The 14,596-nt window shown below is 50.8% G+C and overlaps 1 protein-coding gene across 8 annotated transcripts in view; it reads left to right on the top strand.

Annotated features, from left to right (window-relative positions):
• Window positions 1-9,667: 9,667 nt before the first annotated feature.
• RAVER2 (ribonucleoprotein, PTB binding 2) overlaps window positions 9,668-14,596 on the top strand; it is a 36,954-nt gene continuing 32,025 nt past the window's right edge. For 7 of the 8 annotated variants that reach the window (XM_061364929.1, XM_061364927.1, XM_061364934.1 and 4 more), the window contains exon 1: window positions 9,684-9,852. In XM_061364929.1, coding sequence (XP_061220913.1) covers window positions 9,700-9,852 — 153 coding nt within the window. In that variant the 5' untranslated portion in view covers window positions 9,684-9,699. Of the gene's footprint in view, window positions 9,853-14,596 lie in introns of all 8 variants that reach the window. The other variant, XM_061364935.1, reaches the window with a different exon arrangement.

Genomic DNA, 14,596 nt, shown 5'->3' with positions numbered 1-14,596 from the left:
GCACCCCAGCTATGGCTGGGATTGTCAATGGAGCCTGCACTGGGCTCTCAGTGATGGTTAGAAGATGAATTCCCACAGCAGTTAATGCGGTAACTGTTGGGTTGCTTTGCTGTCCAGTCCCCCCTTGCATGGACCCTGACGATGAAAAAGCAATGCAAGTGCCATAGAGGATTTCACATTTGCAGTGCTCCTGCATGATGGGAGGGATTTTCCCTGCTTTATGTGCTCTGCACTGAGTCACGGAAGGACCTTGGCCCACAGGGACTTGCAGGTCTGAAGCCAAGGCTACCATGGAATTCAGACACTCAAGTCCAAGAGTGAAGTCCTCCAACCCCTGCCTTGTTAGTGAGGTGCCAAACATAACTGGTGTCGTTGCCAGGGCTTGCGCAGGAACGCTGCTGGGTTGAGCTGTGGAAAAGCCGGATGCTTCCCTGCTTCTGCACCGCTGATGGACAGTGCCTGCTTTGGATGGTGCTCTTGGAGGCTGCAGTAATGCAGAGCCTCTGCCTGCGAACCCAGGAGAGCTGGAACTGGCAGGAATTCCTATCCAACCCTGTGTGAACGGGAGCTTACAAAGAGGCGTGTGGACTTTGCACATCTGCCTCGTCCTCCAGTGAGATCTGCAGTAAACAGCTCATCAAGAACATGTCAAAGGAGAAGAAATGTCTGAAGTACACACATTGCCTTCAGATCATCAGCTCCACTCCATTTAACCAAGGCTTTCGCTGTAATGCAACACCATTCCATGCCCATCTGACAGAGACAGTCCATAGCAATGCCCTGAGCAGGAGAGAAGGAAGAATGTGACGGCAGAGGTGGAACATGTATGAGATGTGGAAGCTTCACCATCCCCCCGATGGCTCCCAGTGGCCTTGTCTGAATCCTGTGGAAGAACTCCCTGTTGTTATGGCAGCAGGAGATGCTCTCAGAAGCCAGCAGGAACCATTGAGGTTTGTTCTTGTTTATTCTACACTTTAGAGCTGACACTGGCAAAAGCACCCGCTGCTTGGAGCGCTGCCCAAGCAAGTGCTCCCCACTGATAGTGCCACTCATGGAACAAACCCAGTGATAGCGAGGAAGGGAAAGGGTTGGCCCAAAGAGCACCGTGCAGGACCCAGCCCTGGCAGTGGGGCGTGAGGGAGCAAGTCCAGCAGCTGCTCCATGGGGAAAGGGAATAACCTGGGCCTCCAAGGGTGCCAGGTCAGCGCTTGTTCCAGCAGTGTGTGAGTGTATGTGTGGGAAGAGGTGGTGCCACACCACAGCTGTGACCCAAGCGGCAGTGCCTGCTCTCCAACCCCGCTCACTGTCCCACCACTGAACAATGGGCCAGCCTTGGGTTAGGTAGCCAAATCCTGAGGGATCTGGAGCACCTCTCTTGTGAGGAGAGACTGCAGGAGCTGGGGCTGTGTAGTGCAGAGAAGAGCAGCCTGAGAGGGGATCTCATCAATGCACATCAACAGCTCCAAGGCAGGTGCCAGGAGGATGGTGCCAGACTCTTCCCAGTGGTGCCCAGTGAGAGGACGAGGAGCAACGGCCATAAACTAACACCCAGTGAGTTTCACCTCACCACGAGGAAGAGCTTCTTTACTGTGAGGGTGGCAGAGCCCAGGACAGGCTGCCCAGGGGCCCTGTGGAGTCTCCCTCTCTGGAGACATCCCAAACCCAGCATGGCCACGTTCCTGTGTAACGTGCTCCTGGTGGCCCTGCCTTGGCAGGGGTTGGACTGGATGAGCTCCAGAGCTCCCTTCCAACACAACCCTTGTGTGACTGTGAAATAGCTGCAGTTGGGGCAGTGCTGTTGGATTGTGCTAGCTTTAAAACTCCTCCACTGCTCCCCGAGGTAATGCAGGCAGACACTGAGATAGGTTGGCTCTGAGACTGCAGGGATCCGGGAGCCTGGGCCAATAGTTTCCACTTGCTTATTTTCAGTCTCCCACTTTCCTGAAGCTTCAGCAATTAATTTGCTCCCCATATCAGTTCTCTTGGCACACGGTGTGCACATCGTGTGCACTTGGGAGACATTCAGGGTTCAGCAATTAAACTACACGGTGTCATTCCTGCAAAATCATAACAGCCTCTTCATGCGTGTTTATTTCCATTGCAGCTTAACCAAGGAAATCTCTACAACCAGGTCAAAACGTGTCACTGCTGCAGCCTCAGCCAGAGGACCCGGAAAACAGGAAGGGAACGGGGTTTGTTGTGCGCTCCATGAAAACAGAATGAACGTGTGGAAGTTAAGGTACTGCACTAAGCGTGTTTGTAGCAAAAAGTCATGTTGCGTGGCAGTTTCTATGGAAACCTTTTCATCCCTGAATGGCAGAACATTTTCAAGTCTCATCAATGTCTTTTTAAGAACACACAGGGAAGTTCAGCTTGCGTTGCATCCTTTCTGCCAGTTTTCCATATTGAACAAGTTACAGCGGTTTGAAGGACAAAATGGGGGGGTGTTTCAAATTCCATCTCTGCTGGCAGGGCTGAATCACTGCTGGGTTGATCAGAGCAAAACAAAGTGCTGGTAAGATGCCTGTTCACTCATTGTAACAGTGATTCAGTTAATCACATCAAGGATTTTCTCATAGATCATAATCAGGCAGAGATAGGGCTGTAAATGAGAGAGCAACGGAGATCATAGAGTCAGACAACAGTTTAGGTTGGAAAGAACCTTAAGCTCATCCAGTTCCAGCCCCCTGCCATGGGCAGGAACTCCTCACGCTAGGTTATGTTGCCCAAGGCTCTGTCCAGCCTGCCCTTGAACACTGCCAGGGATGGGGCATTTACCACTGCTTTGGGCACCCTGTGCCAGCGCCTCAGCACCCTCACAGTAAAGAACTTCTTCCTTATCTCCAACCTGAGCTTCCCCTGTTTCAGTCTAAACCCATCACCCCTTGTTGGGTCATTGCAGTCCCTGATGAAGAGTCCCTCTCCAGCATCCTTGTAGCCCCCTTCACGTACTGGAAGCTGTTTGATTTCCCCTGGTGAATGCTTTAATTCCATGCTGGGATTTCACCCTTTCTGATGTGAAGTTATTTCACCATTTCCTGTGAACTATCACCCTCAGTTTCCCATTCCTAGAAAATGGGCCCTTATAGGGAATCTGAGCCAGAAGGATTTGAAACTAGGATTCTGCAGTACATTAACACAGTAAAACTGTGGAGCAGTGTGGGGTTGTACCTGCTTTTGCTAGAGACTCAAGGAACAAAAGACACAGAAGACTGGTGATTCAGAGCAGGGAAGTCGTTGATGTGGAGGAGAACACATGGCTGAGGCTGCCCTGTGAATATCTTGTCCTTTAGGGCTACGGCTGTACTGAGCATCCTTGTTGGATCTCATTTTCTTTTGTTCTCAGTTACTATTCAAGAAGCTGGGTTTGGTTTGTGGAGCTTTATTTTGAGGGTTTCTCTCTTTTGTGCTCTCTTTACGTACAACCTTCACCCAGCTCTGCTAAGGCTATTTATTATCTAACCCAGGCTGTAAATTCTGCTGCAAAGAGCACGGCTCCCCAAATAGACCATTGCGTTCCCTTTCAGTGTAATGATTCCCTCAGCACAGTTGCTCCCTTTGGAAGCTGCAGCTCTTGCCTCTTTTATCTTTGCACCGTTTATGTGCAGACCCCAGTGTTACAGCATGGAAACTGAGCAGAAGCTGCTAACCAGTCTCTTCCCGAGGTAATCCATCACTGCGGAGACACTCAGGAGCACTGTTACACCACATGTAATAGCTGTCGGGTTCCAGCAGTACCTGACACATTCCAGGGGCTGTATATGGTACATGTAAGGCTGCCTTAAAGGAGCATGAGCAGAGCGAGAAATAGAACTGTTCATTGGCAACACAGCTCCCAGTGAAGCGTGTGCCTGTTGTGGTCTCTGAAGCAATCTGCTGCCCATCTGGCACGTCTTGGACAAGAGGGGCACTGCTGGGATGCAGTCTGATGGACCTGCAGTCTGATCCTCTCTTTACTGCAATCCCTAAGTGCTTAGAGACTGAAGCATTAATCAAAATACCTGTGGGACTAAAAGGAGCTTAGCAGTTCACTGGGAGGCCTTAGCATGGTGCAATACCTGTCTCAACACAACTGCGGTCTGCACCTGCCAAGTTAGCTGTTCTAATGGTTAATGAGTGAATTGCAGCCCTGCAGAGCAGCTCTGTGCTACCTGCAGAGAGGGGTTACCGAGTTCTTACTGCATCAGAACGCTGACGCTGTCAGTTGCTCACTGTGCTGTTCTAGCTTGGTCATTTGATAGGAAATTCCCTTTGTTTAACCATCCCCACTGTCACTGCACTGCAGGGTGTTACACTGAGAACACCAAACGTATTGAAATCCATTGGGAAAATGGTGCCAGGAACTTCTTTGGGCACCTCTGATCTATTTTGGAGGCAATTGCGTTTGTGAGAGATGTGATTGAGCATTAGATGATCATCACTGGACTAATGACTGGTGCTGACAAGGGAATCTTCATCTCTTGGTTTCAAAGTCTCGCTTTCCTGATGAAGCAAAAGGAGCAGCTTGAGCTGGAAACAGTGGGCACAGTGCAGGCTGAAGGGGATGGTATTGGTTGCACTTTGTTCACCTGAAGTGGGCAAGGAATCAGGGGGTTTATGGAAGCCTCAAATGCACAGCAGCTGATGGATGCTACACCCTCTCATTGCAGGAAACACAAATCCCATGGTTTCAGGTGCTGGAAAATTGTTCACATTTCTCTTTTCTATAATAATCCTTTACCTAAGGAGCTCACAGATACTTCTCTGGTACCTTGTATAGCTGAGAATACGAGGTGGGCCTTTGAGATGCAGCAGATGTTCTGATCTGGGCTTTCATTGGCTCCCAGGGTTCTATTTTAACCCTCTCATCCCATGAAAATGAAAAGATCTACGTGGCTGGTGTTCCTTCAAAGCTGCAGAAGCATGGCTAAATGAATCTTCAGCTTAGAAGAGCTACCAGAGCAACTGCTGTGGATGGGTACATTACTCTTAATTAACAAGGAGTTTAGTGAACTGCATTAAATGCCTGCAAAGTGGCTTCTCTGCACAATAGCATCAAGTCAGCAGTGCAGCCGAAGCTGCAGATCCCTGTACGTTTCTGCTGGGTTTTAAGTGGGGCTTTTTGCTGTCCTGGCAATTTGGAAACGTAACGAAAGCACCTTAGAAACCTGAAGACTGCTTAGAGGACAAAGCTTAACAGGTAGGGCTTTGTGCTGGAAGCAGCACACAGTACCAGTATACTAATCCAAACATACCCACGCAGTGTCTGCACAGAGGAGGAGGGGCTGTAATCAACAGGAGGAACTTCTGTAAGGGAAAAGATGCCATTCTTGAAGTCCTCTTCGTCTCCTGGGGCAGGGGTTAGCAAGGACTCTTGGAGTTTGTCCAATGTCTTTTCACTGTTACAAGGATTAACTTGTTTAGTAGAGAACTGCATGTCTGCAGTTGATAGGCATTGAGGTTGATCCGTTTGTGGCGGTTCAGACACATCAAACTGCACAGATAGGTTTGTGGAAGTTCAAAGGAAGCTGTATTGTTGGCCTGCACAACCTCCCTACTGTATTCATGTGCCCACTGATGCTCTGGGGGGCAGCTCTAATGGACTGGAGTGTTTTACTGTATTGGGGCCTAGTCTTGATTGTTCTTTTAATCCCCCAGGCCCCTGCTTGAGGGTGTAGTGTAGCTCAGACCATTGAGAGTTGGGTTCAAGAGGGGTTATTCCCTCAGGACAGATCAGTTCTTGGTGCTGATGCCTGCTTGGCTGATTTTGGTTGTACATGAGGGGATGCACGGCCCACCTCCCCGTTTACATGGACACCTCCATGGACATCAGCAATATCTCTGATATTCCCTGCTCTCTTCCCCCAGCCCTTTGTAGTTGCTGTTTAGTGCAGGCAATTCCTTAATCTCCCTGTGCCATGCCTGTCTACAGCATGAAATGGGAACACTGGGAGGGAAAAACGAGAGGAATACTTTTCCCTACAGAAGACAACCTTTAAAATATGTGTCCCTAAAGCAAGAAACACACATTTCCCTGGAACTCTTTACAACCAATACTGCAGCAGCTCTGCCATTCACATCAAACTGTTCATTCCTGAGCTACTTCTGTTAGCAATGTGCTTTAACTCCTCATGAATTGCATTCAGACCCAGCTGCAGCCTGGTGTAAAAGCCTAAACCAACAGGGAGGCAGCTTTTGAGAAGGGGGTTGCTGTGGGTAGGGTGAATTACCAGTAGCATACAGGGTGTCTGTGCGTCCACCTTCAAGCTGGCTAGATTAACGCTGTCATTAAAGACTCTGCCTTTGCTCCTTCCTTAGCTTCACTGGCCTGTGTGATGTTTGAGCAGGTCCATAAGTTAACTGAACAGCTTCATCTGGCAGCTGATGCTGAGGAGGTAGTTGTGTGCTTCAGTATTCCAGCTGGAGCACATGTTCCTAGCAGAGCAATCGTTTCCATGGCCCCAGAATAATTCACACCACACAAGGTGTGATTGACAGGCTTGAAACAGGTTTGGAGGAGACAGTATTCAGCATCCCTGCTTCAGCTGCATCCCTGCTTCAGCTGCATCCCTGCTTCAGCTGCATCCCTGCTTCAGCTGCATCCCTGCTTCAGCTGCGCAGCTTCACCTGAAACTCCCTTTGTAAATGGTCACCAGAAGAGCTTTCACTTTCAGTTTTTCTCTTTGCCAGGGCTAATTTTCTAGGCAGCGTGCTCAATACTTTGGAAATGCTTGGGATTTAGGCAGCCTGTACCTCCCAGCTTGTGCTGGGATGGGTATTTGACCGTTTTAAATTCAAGTTTTCTAAACTACGAGGTCTATACTTGTTATTCAGTTCCATTTCTCCAAGAAGGGTGAGCTATGGAAGTCTTTTATCTAATCATATTCACTTTTCCTTAGATCACAGCTCACACTGACAGTTGGTTCTGTTGGCTTTTCCTGTTTCTTGGTTTAAGTATGAAGGCTAAGCCAATACTGTTCAGGACAGGCTGAATTGGGCAGGTCAGAGGATGGTTAGGGTTGGACAGGACAGTAACATCATCAAACTCTCCTTTGACAAACAGGCCCTGTTTACAAATGTCCTTCACACCTCTGATTTCCAGACCTGCACTGAACAAAAGGCAGATCCTGAAGGAGGACTGTGACCTCTTTGGAAAGAGGATGGGAAAAGGAAGCCCTTGGACAAGAGCCTGTCAGTGCTGACAGAGTTTATAATGCACCAAAAGGAACTTTCTTGCTTGCTTAGCAGGTTGTCAGTTAATGCTACAAGTAATGAAGGCCCAAGGTTCTTTGGAGCCTTCACTCGCTCGCTTTGCTTTGGACTAAAGCAGTTTCTAAACCCACCGTTGGTGTTTGCCTGGGGATTTATTTTCCCCGTAACTGGAAATCCTATCTCTAAAATTGCTCCTAGTCAAGAATTATCATCCAGAATGAATTGTCCTGATCAGAACTTTGTCGCATATACCCCATGTGAGACCTCACCTGGAGCACTGTGTGCAGTTCTGGGGTCCTCAGCATAAAGAGGACATGGATCTGTTGGAACAAGTCCAGAGGAGGCCACGAGGATGCTCAGGGGCTGGAGCACCTCCTGTATGGAGATTGGCTGAGAAGGCTGGGGCTGTTCAGCCTGGAGAAGAGAAGCTGCGTGGAGACCTCAGAGCAGCTTCCAGTATCTGAAGGGGGCCTATAGGGATGCTGGGGAGGGACTCTTCATTAGGGACTGTAGTGACAGGACAAGGGGTAACGGGTTCAAACTGAAACAGGGGAAGTTCAGACTGGATATAAGGAGGAAATTCTTTCCTGTGAGGGTGGTGAGGCACTGGAATGGGTTGCCCAGGGAGGTTGTGAATGCTCCATCCCTGGCAGTGTTCAAGGCCAGGTTGGACAGAGCCTTGGGTGATATGGTTTAGTGTGAGGTGTCCCTGCCCATGGCAGGGGGTTGGAACTGGATGATCTTAAGGTCCTTTCCAACCCTGACTATTCCATGATTCTATGCACCCAATTTAACTCCAAGTGAGTTTCCAGTTTCCTTTTCAAGACCATTATTTTCCAGGTCTGGATTCTCTTTTGCCTGCTCTTTGTGCTCGGCTCCATAACTAAAAACGGGTACAGATATTTGAATGAGTCTTCACTCATTTATAGCCACGATGACAACGTTAAGAGCTAAATGTACTGCGTTGTAAAGGAGGCTGCAAGTAACTACGCAAAGGAGGGATGAATTTTCCAAGAGAACAACGTATTTCTGTCACAGTAAGTGCTGACTGAAGAGTGAAACATTATCACAGATGGGGGCTTCACAGCAGAGCCCATTTCTGTCGCAGTGACCCGCAGAAACACTTTCCTTTGGGAGGTGCTGTGCTCTTCTCCTCTGCATTTCCATGCTTGCACACCCACCGTTACCTGGTGCTGTGCCCCAACAGGGTGACTGCTGCCAGCCCAGCACCCAGGCGCTGGTTTACCCAGCTGGGTGCTCTGCCATTTGTCGGGGTGTTTCTGGTGAAGATGAGACCGAGATCCCCTCGGGCCCTTGTGCCTGCTCACCTCAGGCAGAGCACCGGGGCTCACCTGAGATCTTTATTTTGCTGCCAGCCTTGCATTTCAGTCCCTCTGGGTGGGCTTCATTGATGGAGCTGAACAGGAGCACCTTGTGCCCAGGCAGCCAGGAGGCCCCCAGCACCCTGGCCTGGATCAGCACCAGTGCGGCAGCAGGGCCAGAGCAGGGACTGTGCCCCTGTGCTGGGCACTGGGGAGGCTGCAGCTCGGATCCTGGGTTCAGCTCTGGGCCCCTCACTGCAAGAGAGACCTTGAGGGGCTGGAGCAGGGCCTGGAGCCCAAGTGTGATGGGGAAGGGCTGAGGGACCTGGGGGGTTCAGTGTGGAGAAGAGAAGGCTCAGGGGGGACCTGATGGCTGCCTCCAACTGCCTGACAGGAGGATGGAGCCAGGAGGGGCTGGGCTCTGCTCCCCAAGGAACAAGGGATGGGACAAGAGGAACCGGCCTCAAGCTGCACCAGGGCAGGGTTAGATGGAGCTGAGGAACAATTCCTGCCCCAGAGGGTGCTCAGGCATTGGAACAGGCTGCCCAGGGCAGGGCTGCAGGCACTGTCCCTGAAGGGATTCAAAAGGCACGTAGACATGGCACTGTGAGACAGGGGCCAGTGGTGGCCTTGGCAGGGCTGGGAGCGGTTGGACTGGGTGAGCTTGAAGGGCTTTTCCAAGCTGGCTGAGTCCCCGGTTCCATGCCTTGCACCAAGGGAGGTGTTCACAGCAGGCCCGCAGGGAAACGATGCCCTGTGGGTGAGGGGAGCCACACGGTGCGTGCCCGAGGGAGAAGGGCAGTGCCCAGGCCTTGGCTGCCATTACAACGGCTCTGGGGGCTGCTGTGGAGCCCCGAGCTCTCCTCCCACCGCCTGCGCTCAGGAGACACAACCGCGGGGAAGAAATTCCCCCCGAGCCCCGTTTCCCCCCAGCCCCGCGGGCACCGCTCGAGTTCCCTCCTCCCGCACCGCCCCTCGGCTCCCGCCGCCGCTGCAGGGGCTCCGCCGCCCTCAGCCTCCCCCGAGCGGGCGGGAGGCGCGGCCCAGCCTTGGGGCGTGGCGGGAGCGCGGCGGGGCCTGGCGTGGATCCCGGCTCCCGGCTCCTTCCCCCGCCGGCTCCCCGTGCCCCGCTCCTTCCCCCGCGCCCGCCCGCCCAGCGTGGCTCCCCCCCCGCTCGCTCTGCAAGATGGCGGCAGCAGCCGAGCGCGGCGCGGAGCTGCCCGCGGAGCCGCCGCTGGCCCCCGAGGAGGTGGCGAAGCGCTTGGAGAGCACCCGGCGGGAGCTGAGCAACAGGCGCAAGATCCTGCTGAGGAACCTGCCGGCCGAGAGCAGCAGCCAGGTACGGCCGCCGCCGCCTGAGGGAGCGGGGCCGGGAGCCGCGGGGGAGCCGCTCCCCCGGGGCCGGTGTGGGCGAGGTGAGCGGCGGCCGCGCTCCTCGTCCCCGGGGAGCTGTGGGGCTGCAGCTCCGCTTCCTCCCGCCGCGGGTCCGCTCGGGCTCCTGCTCCCGACGCCTTCTTTGTTAGTGCCGGGAGCCGCGGTGCCTGCGGAGAGCGGCTCCAGCTCGTTCTCCCCGCGGCGGGTGAGGCCGGGCCGGGCTCGGCTCCCTCCTCCCCGCCTGTGGGGCCGTGAGGGAGCAGCCCCAGCCCAAGGCAGCCGAGGAGAGGAAAGAGAGGGGTGAGGAGCTCCGCGCTTTTCTGCACAAGGAGTGCAAATTGGGCGCGCTAATGAGTGCGCTAATGAATGACACTGGTGTGGCTGCTGCTGAGGGAAGCGGCGGCTGGGGGCCGTTAGCGGGAGTGCTGAGGTGACACCTGTGTGCTCCCGTCTCCATGCAGGCCGGGCGGCTTTAAGGTGCTGCGGCCCCCCCGGTGTCTGTGGCAAAGCTGAGGTAAAAAGCTTCGAACCCGTCTGGTTTTGCCTCTGAGGTGAGCAGTGCGCAGTCAGGGAAGTGTTTTCCCGCGATCTCTCGGGGGTGTGGGACAATTCTGCTCCAATTGCTGCTATTTGGAGCAGAGCAGCGAACTCTTCAGTGCGGGTGAGTCAGGTTTTGAGGTGATTTGGTTGCGCGGTCACTTCAGCAGCGCCAAACATTCAACTTGATGCACAAGGATAACAATACAGTGACAGCTTTTATCCTAAAGGGCTCCTTTTCTTTCTTTCTCCTTGTAAAGCTCAGGCGATATTACTGCCTAAGTAAGTGCAGCACGTGTACTCCTTTTCCCTGCATCTCCAGTGGAAAGGGGCCCTTCCTGTTAGGATCTCTCAGCGATCAGTGTAACTGGAGCCAGACTGCCCAGTTTGCCACTGCCGTTGATGTTTTGTTCTCGTGTATACGGTGCCTTTAGTTCTGCTTGGCCGTGTTGTGGTGTGGTTGCGGGCACTTAAAGCTGTAGGTTATGGCAGTTTTGCTCTGATCCTACTCGATGTTTCCATGCAGAGCCTCACGTCTGTTCATAGCAGCCTAATGGCCTGATTGATGAACAGAGTCACCGCTTGGAGAACCCTGCTAATCTTCATGGTCCCTTCAAGAAGCCATCCCAGTGACTGTGTTGACAGTGAGCTTCCTGCAGTATGCCAGGATGCCTGCTGTGGATAGCCAGACCAGGAGCACTTTGTCTGCCACTCAGACAGTTGTGCGCCTTGTTCCTGGTGCACGCAGCAGGTACTTCGTGAATGCGCATGGTTCAAAGCACATCGAGCTGTCAAGTTTGGCATTGCTTGGTCAGACAAAGAATGCTGCAGAGAAATCCTAGTGTGAAGGTCTGATTTGGCAGGCTCACAGTGCTCTGGAAGTTTGCCATCTTGGTTTGATGACATTAAAAATAGCCCTTGGACACCTTTTTCTCTGCGTGCAAGGTTCTGATCTTCCCCTGTTAGAGGCTAGAACAGTACCACCATGTACAGATCCTGAAATCCAGCTTCAGGAGATATCATTTTAATTGTTAACATTGTTGGGCTGTTGGTGTTGGCATGTAAAAGCAGCAGAGTTGTGCTGTAGGGATGAAGTTTCTGTCCTGGAGCAGTTTTGGCTGTCTGTGGTCAGGTATGTTAAGCATACCTGTGTATTTGGCTGTCATTAAGTTACCATGGAACTTACCATTTCTTAGGTGAAATTAGCACCCTTGGTAAACACTGCAGAGGTGTTTTGTCTGCTGGTTTCTTCTTGACATGGTTGGTTAGCCAAGTAAAATCAGATAACTATTGCTGACCTGGCCAATTTGTTCACCACTGAGAGAGAGATGCATCATTAATTGCAGCAGAGCCTTCCAGAGCAGGGTTTCATAAATGAAATTACCAATCTCTAATCACCGGAGTGTTGGGTTTGCTGTAATTCGTTATTATTACGTGGAGAGTGAGATTAGGTAACAAACATTATCCTGAGCCAGTTGTAGCCACATATTAACTTTATTACTGTACTTGTAATCTTCTCTTACCTTTGGAGTTCCACCTGTGCTAAACCCAATTAAAACCAAGTTACTCTTCAGGCCACAGCAGAAATGTACCTTAGCCATGACGTTTCTGAACCAGAAGCAGAGTGCCACAAGTTTGTAGTCTTAGAAACCAAACAAACAGACCTTTAAGTGTCAGAAGCATTGAGCACTTTGGGTGCTGGGTGGCTCTTGTTATGGAGCAAAGGTTGCCCACGTCTGAGTCTTGGCAAGGGAGATTTCTCTCTCAAGCATTTGGCAACATCTGTGTTCGTAAGGAAGTCCAGAGCCTGTGTTCAGGAGGAAGGGCAGCGTGAAGAAAGCTCTTTGCGGTCTGTCCCACCACGTAAGTCAGCGTTCCCATGTGAGCTTTCTCCCTTGAGTGTCAGTATGGAACAAGTCCAGAGGGGGAGCAAACGAAGTCAGTTATGTCAAGAAGATTCTTTCTGTGTTGGGCTTTATAGCTCAACCTGCAAATATGTCCTTGCGGGACTGGCATTTATTCAAGCAGTTCTCTCACTACAGCCATGGGGAAAGGTATTTTTGTGACAGATCTGCAGTAACCATTTCTGTTGGCACCTTCACTGGTCTTTGAAGGCAAAGTCTGCATTTACTGGTTAGCTGGCAAGTCAGGTGGGTTTGTACTGCCCAGTCGTGGTGAAATCCTCCAGAGTTGCCAGTTGGTTCCCCGTATTCATCCTTGTCTGATTCTGCCAGCACAGGACCTGAACTGTGCATGTTCTCAAAGGTGTGATGTGACAGTGGCCTAAAAAGGGACATATACTGTTGCTGTAACCTCCCTGGATCTTGAGGTGAGGGACCTTTGATATCTTTGTGTTACTTTTTAGATTGCTGAATCTGTGAAATGAGACAGAAATGCACTTGTGCTGCTGTAATTGCTGTTAGCAGGGTCAGGGTTGTGAGTAAACCAGCTTACCCCATCAATTCCTGTTGTGTTTTCCCTCCCTCAATCTGATGTTTTTCTATCCTGTATCTCTATACAGAGTGTATGCAAAATGTGCTCAGTATTTTGTTCTACTTAGGGGACACTCCTCAATCTGAAGCCCTTTGTCCAAAGCTGGGGGAGATGTGTGATGTGGTAACACACCCGTGTACCAAGAACATGGGACCCCAAATGTTGTTCTGAATGTACTTCATGTTTTGAGGTAATACTGTAGCAGTGACTTGTGTCTTACAGAGAATTCAGTTCTGAGTATGGAGCAGGCTGCATGAAGGGTCACAAGAGGCCCTCCTGTTTCATCAAGGAATGCATCAAGAACATTCCAGTGCATTCCAACCTTCACAGCCTTTGGGAAGCCTTTGCAGAACATACAAACTTCGAATTCGTCTTGCAACAGGGGTTGAGTGTTAGGTGCTCTTTCCAGAGTAACCATTTTATGGCCTCATTAGGATGAAGGACTGTAAGCAGGATCTAAGGAATGTTAGCAGGGCAGTGCCGCATGGTGTTTTACAGTAAGGCAGGCAATCAGGTAAGATTGGCCTGTTGGTGTCTTGTTGGCATGAATAGCCTCTGGTGCAGTGTTGTGGTGTTGTGATGTTTGTCTCAAGACTCTTTGCCAAGAGAATGAAAGGTAAGCTTGGTTGTAGTGGTTTGTTTTGTTCTGGTGAGTGCTTGGCAATGAACTGGCAGGCTCTTGGTTGGATGTCTCTTGTGATTGCCTTGTTGTGTTTGCATCTCCCTGAGCCTTCATGTGTGAGGAAGCAGCTAATCCATGTCAATGGCAAGGAGCGCAATGACGTGTGATGTTCAGAGGCATGTGTCCCAACTTAAAGGTCCTTGGAGCTATCCTAAAACTGCTGTGGGTGCTTTGGGAGGCAGGAGGGCTACTCTGAGCAGGGGGAGGGCGGGAAACAGTAACTTCCTTTCTCCTTTGCTGGTAAGGAGATGCCAGGAACTTGAGGATGACCAGAGTGTGAGTGAAGCTGTACCTTACTAAATGCGCAGTTTTATTTTGCTGAAGTGTTGTATGGCAAATCAGTGTCCGTTTGTTTCTGTAATTACCCCACTGGGTTAGAAGAATTGGTTTTGATTTCCCCCAAGCCATTGTTTTTGCCCTGTTAGTGATTCCTTGTCTAAGTGTGATAACTCACATAGGAGCAGTGACTGTCTCAGCTGAAGAGCCAGTGCTGTGCAAGATGCACTTGCTTCCAAGCAGTTTTTTCTGTGTTTGATTATCTTTAAATGACACCATATTACATGCCCATTTTTGCTTTTCTTCTTGAACATCTGAAGCTAGGAAATAAATCTTCTAGAGGGGATGTTCTACTTTAATGTAGGGCATGAAGTAAAATAGGGCTGATTAATTTTTTGAATACCCCGTAGTTCTTCTTTGGCATGACAGAACCTAAAGAAAGACAAAACATTGAGGTGTTGATAAGAAAGTGGTTGAGTCCACGTGGGGCAGGGATTTACTGTGTGCTTAGGGACTTGATGTAACCGTCCAGGTGTGTGTTTTTTCCACTGGGCTCTGTTCCCGATCAAAAGACAAATGACTTCTTAGCAGGATGCTATTTCTGGTGGGGTTGTGGGTTTTCTTTTTTTCCTTGTGGATTAACCCCAATTTTTCCTTGGTCCTTTCTGATGGAAAGCCTTGAATGAAGTGTGCTGATTTGAGGAAGTGCTCTCTCCCAGTC

The sequence above is a fragment of the Neopsephotus bourkii genome, unplaced genomic scaffold, assembly GCF_033783945.1.
Source record: "Neopsephotus bourkii isolate Nb327-2 ecotype Australia unplaced genomic scaffold, CSIRO-AGI_Nbou_v1 NB_1250, whole genome shotgun sequence".
Lineage (NCBI taxonomy): Eukaryota > Metazoa > Chordata > Aves > Psittaciformes > Psittacidae > Neopsephotus > Neopsephotus bourkii.
This window is presented reverse-complemented; position numbering and strand designations above follow the sequence as displayed.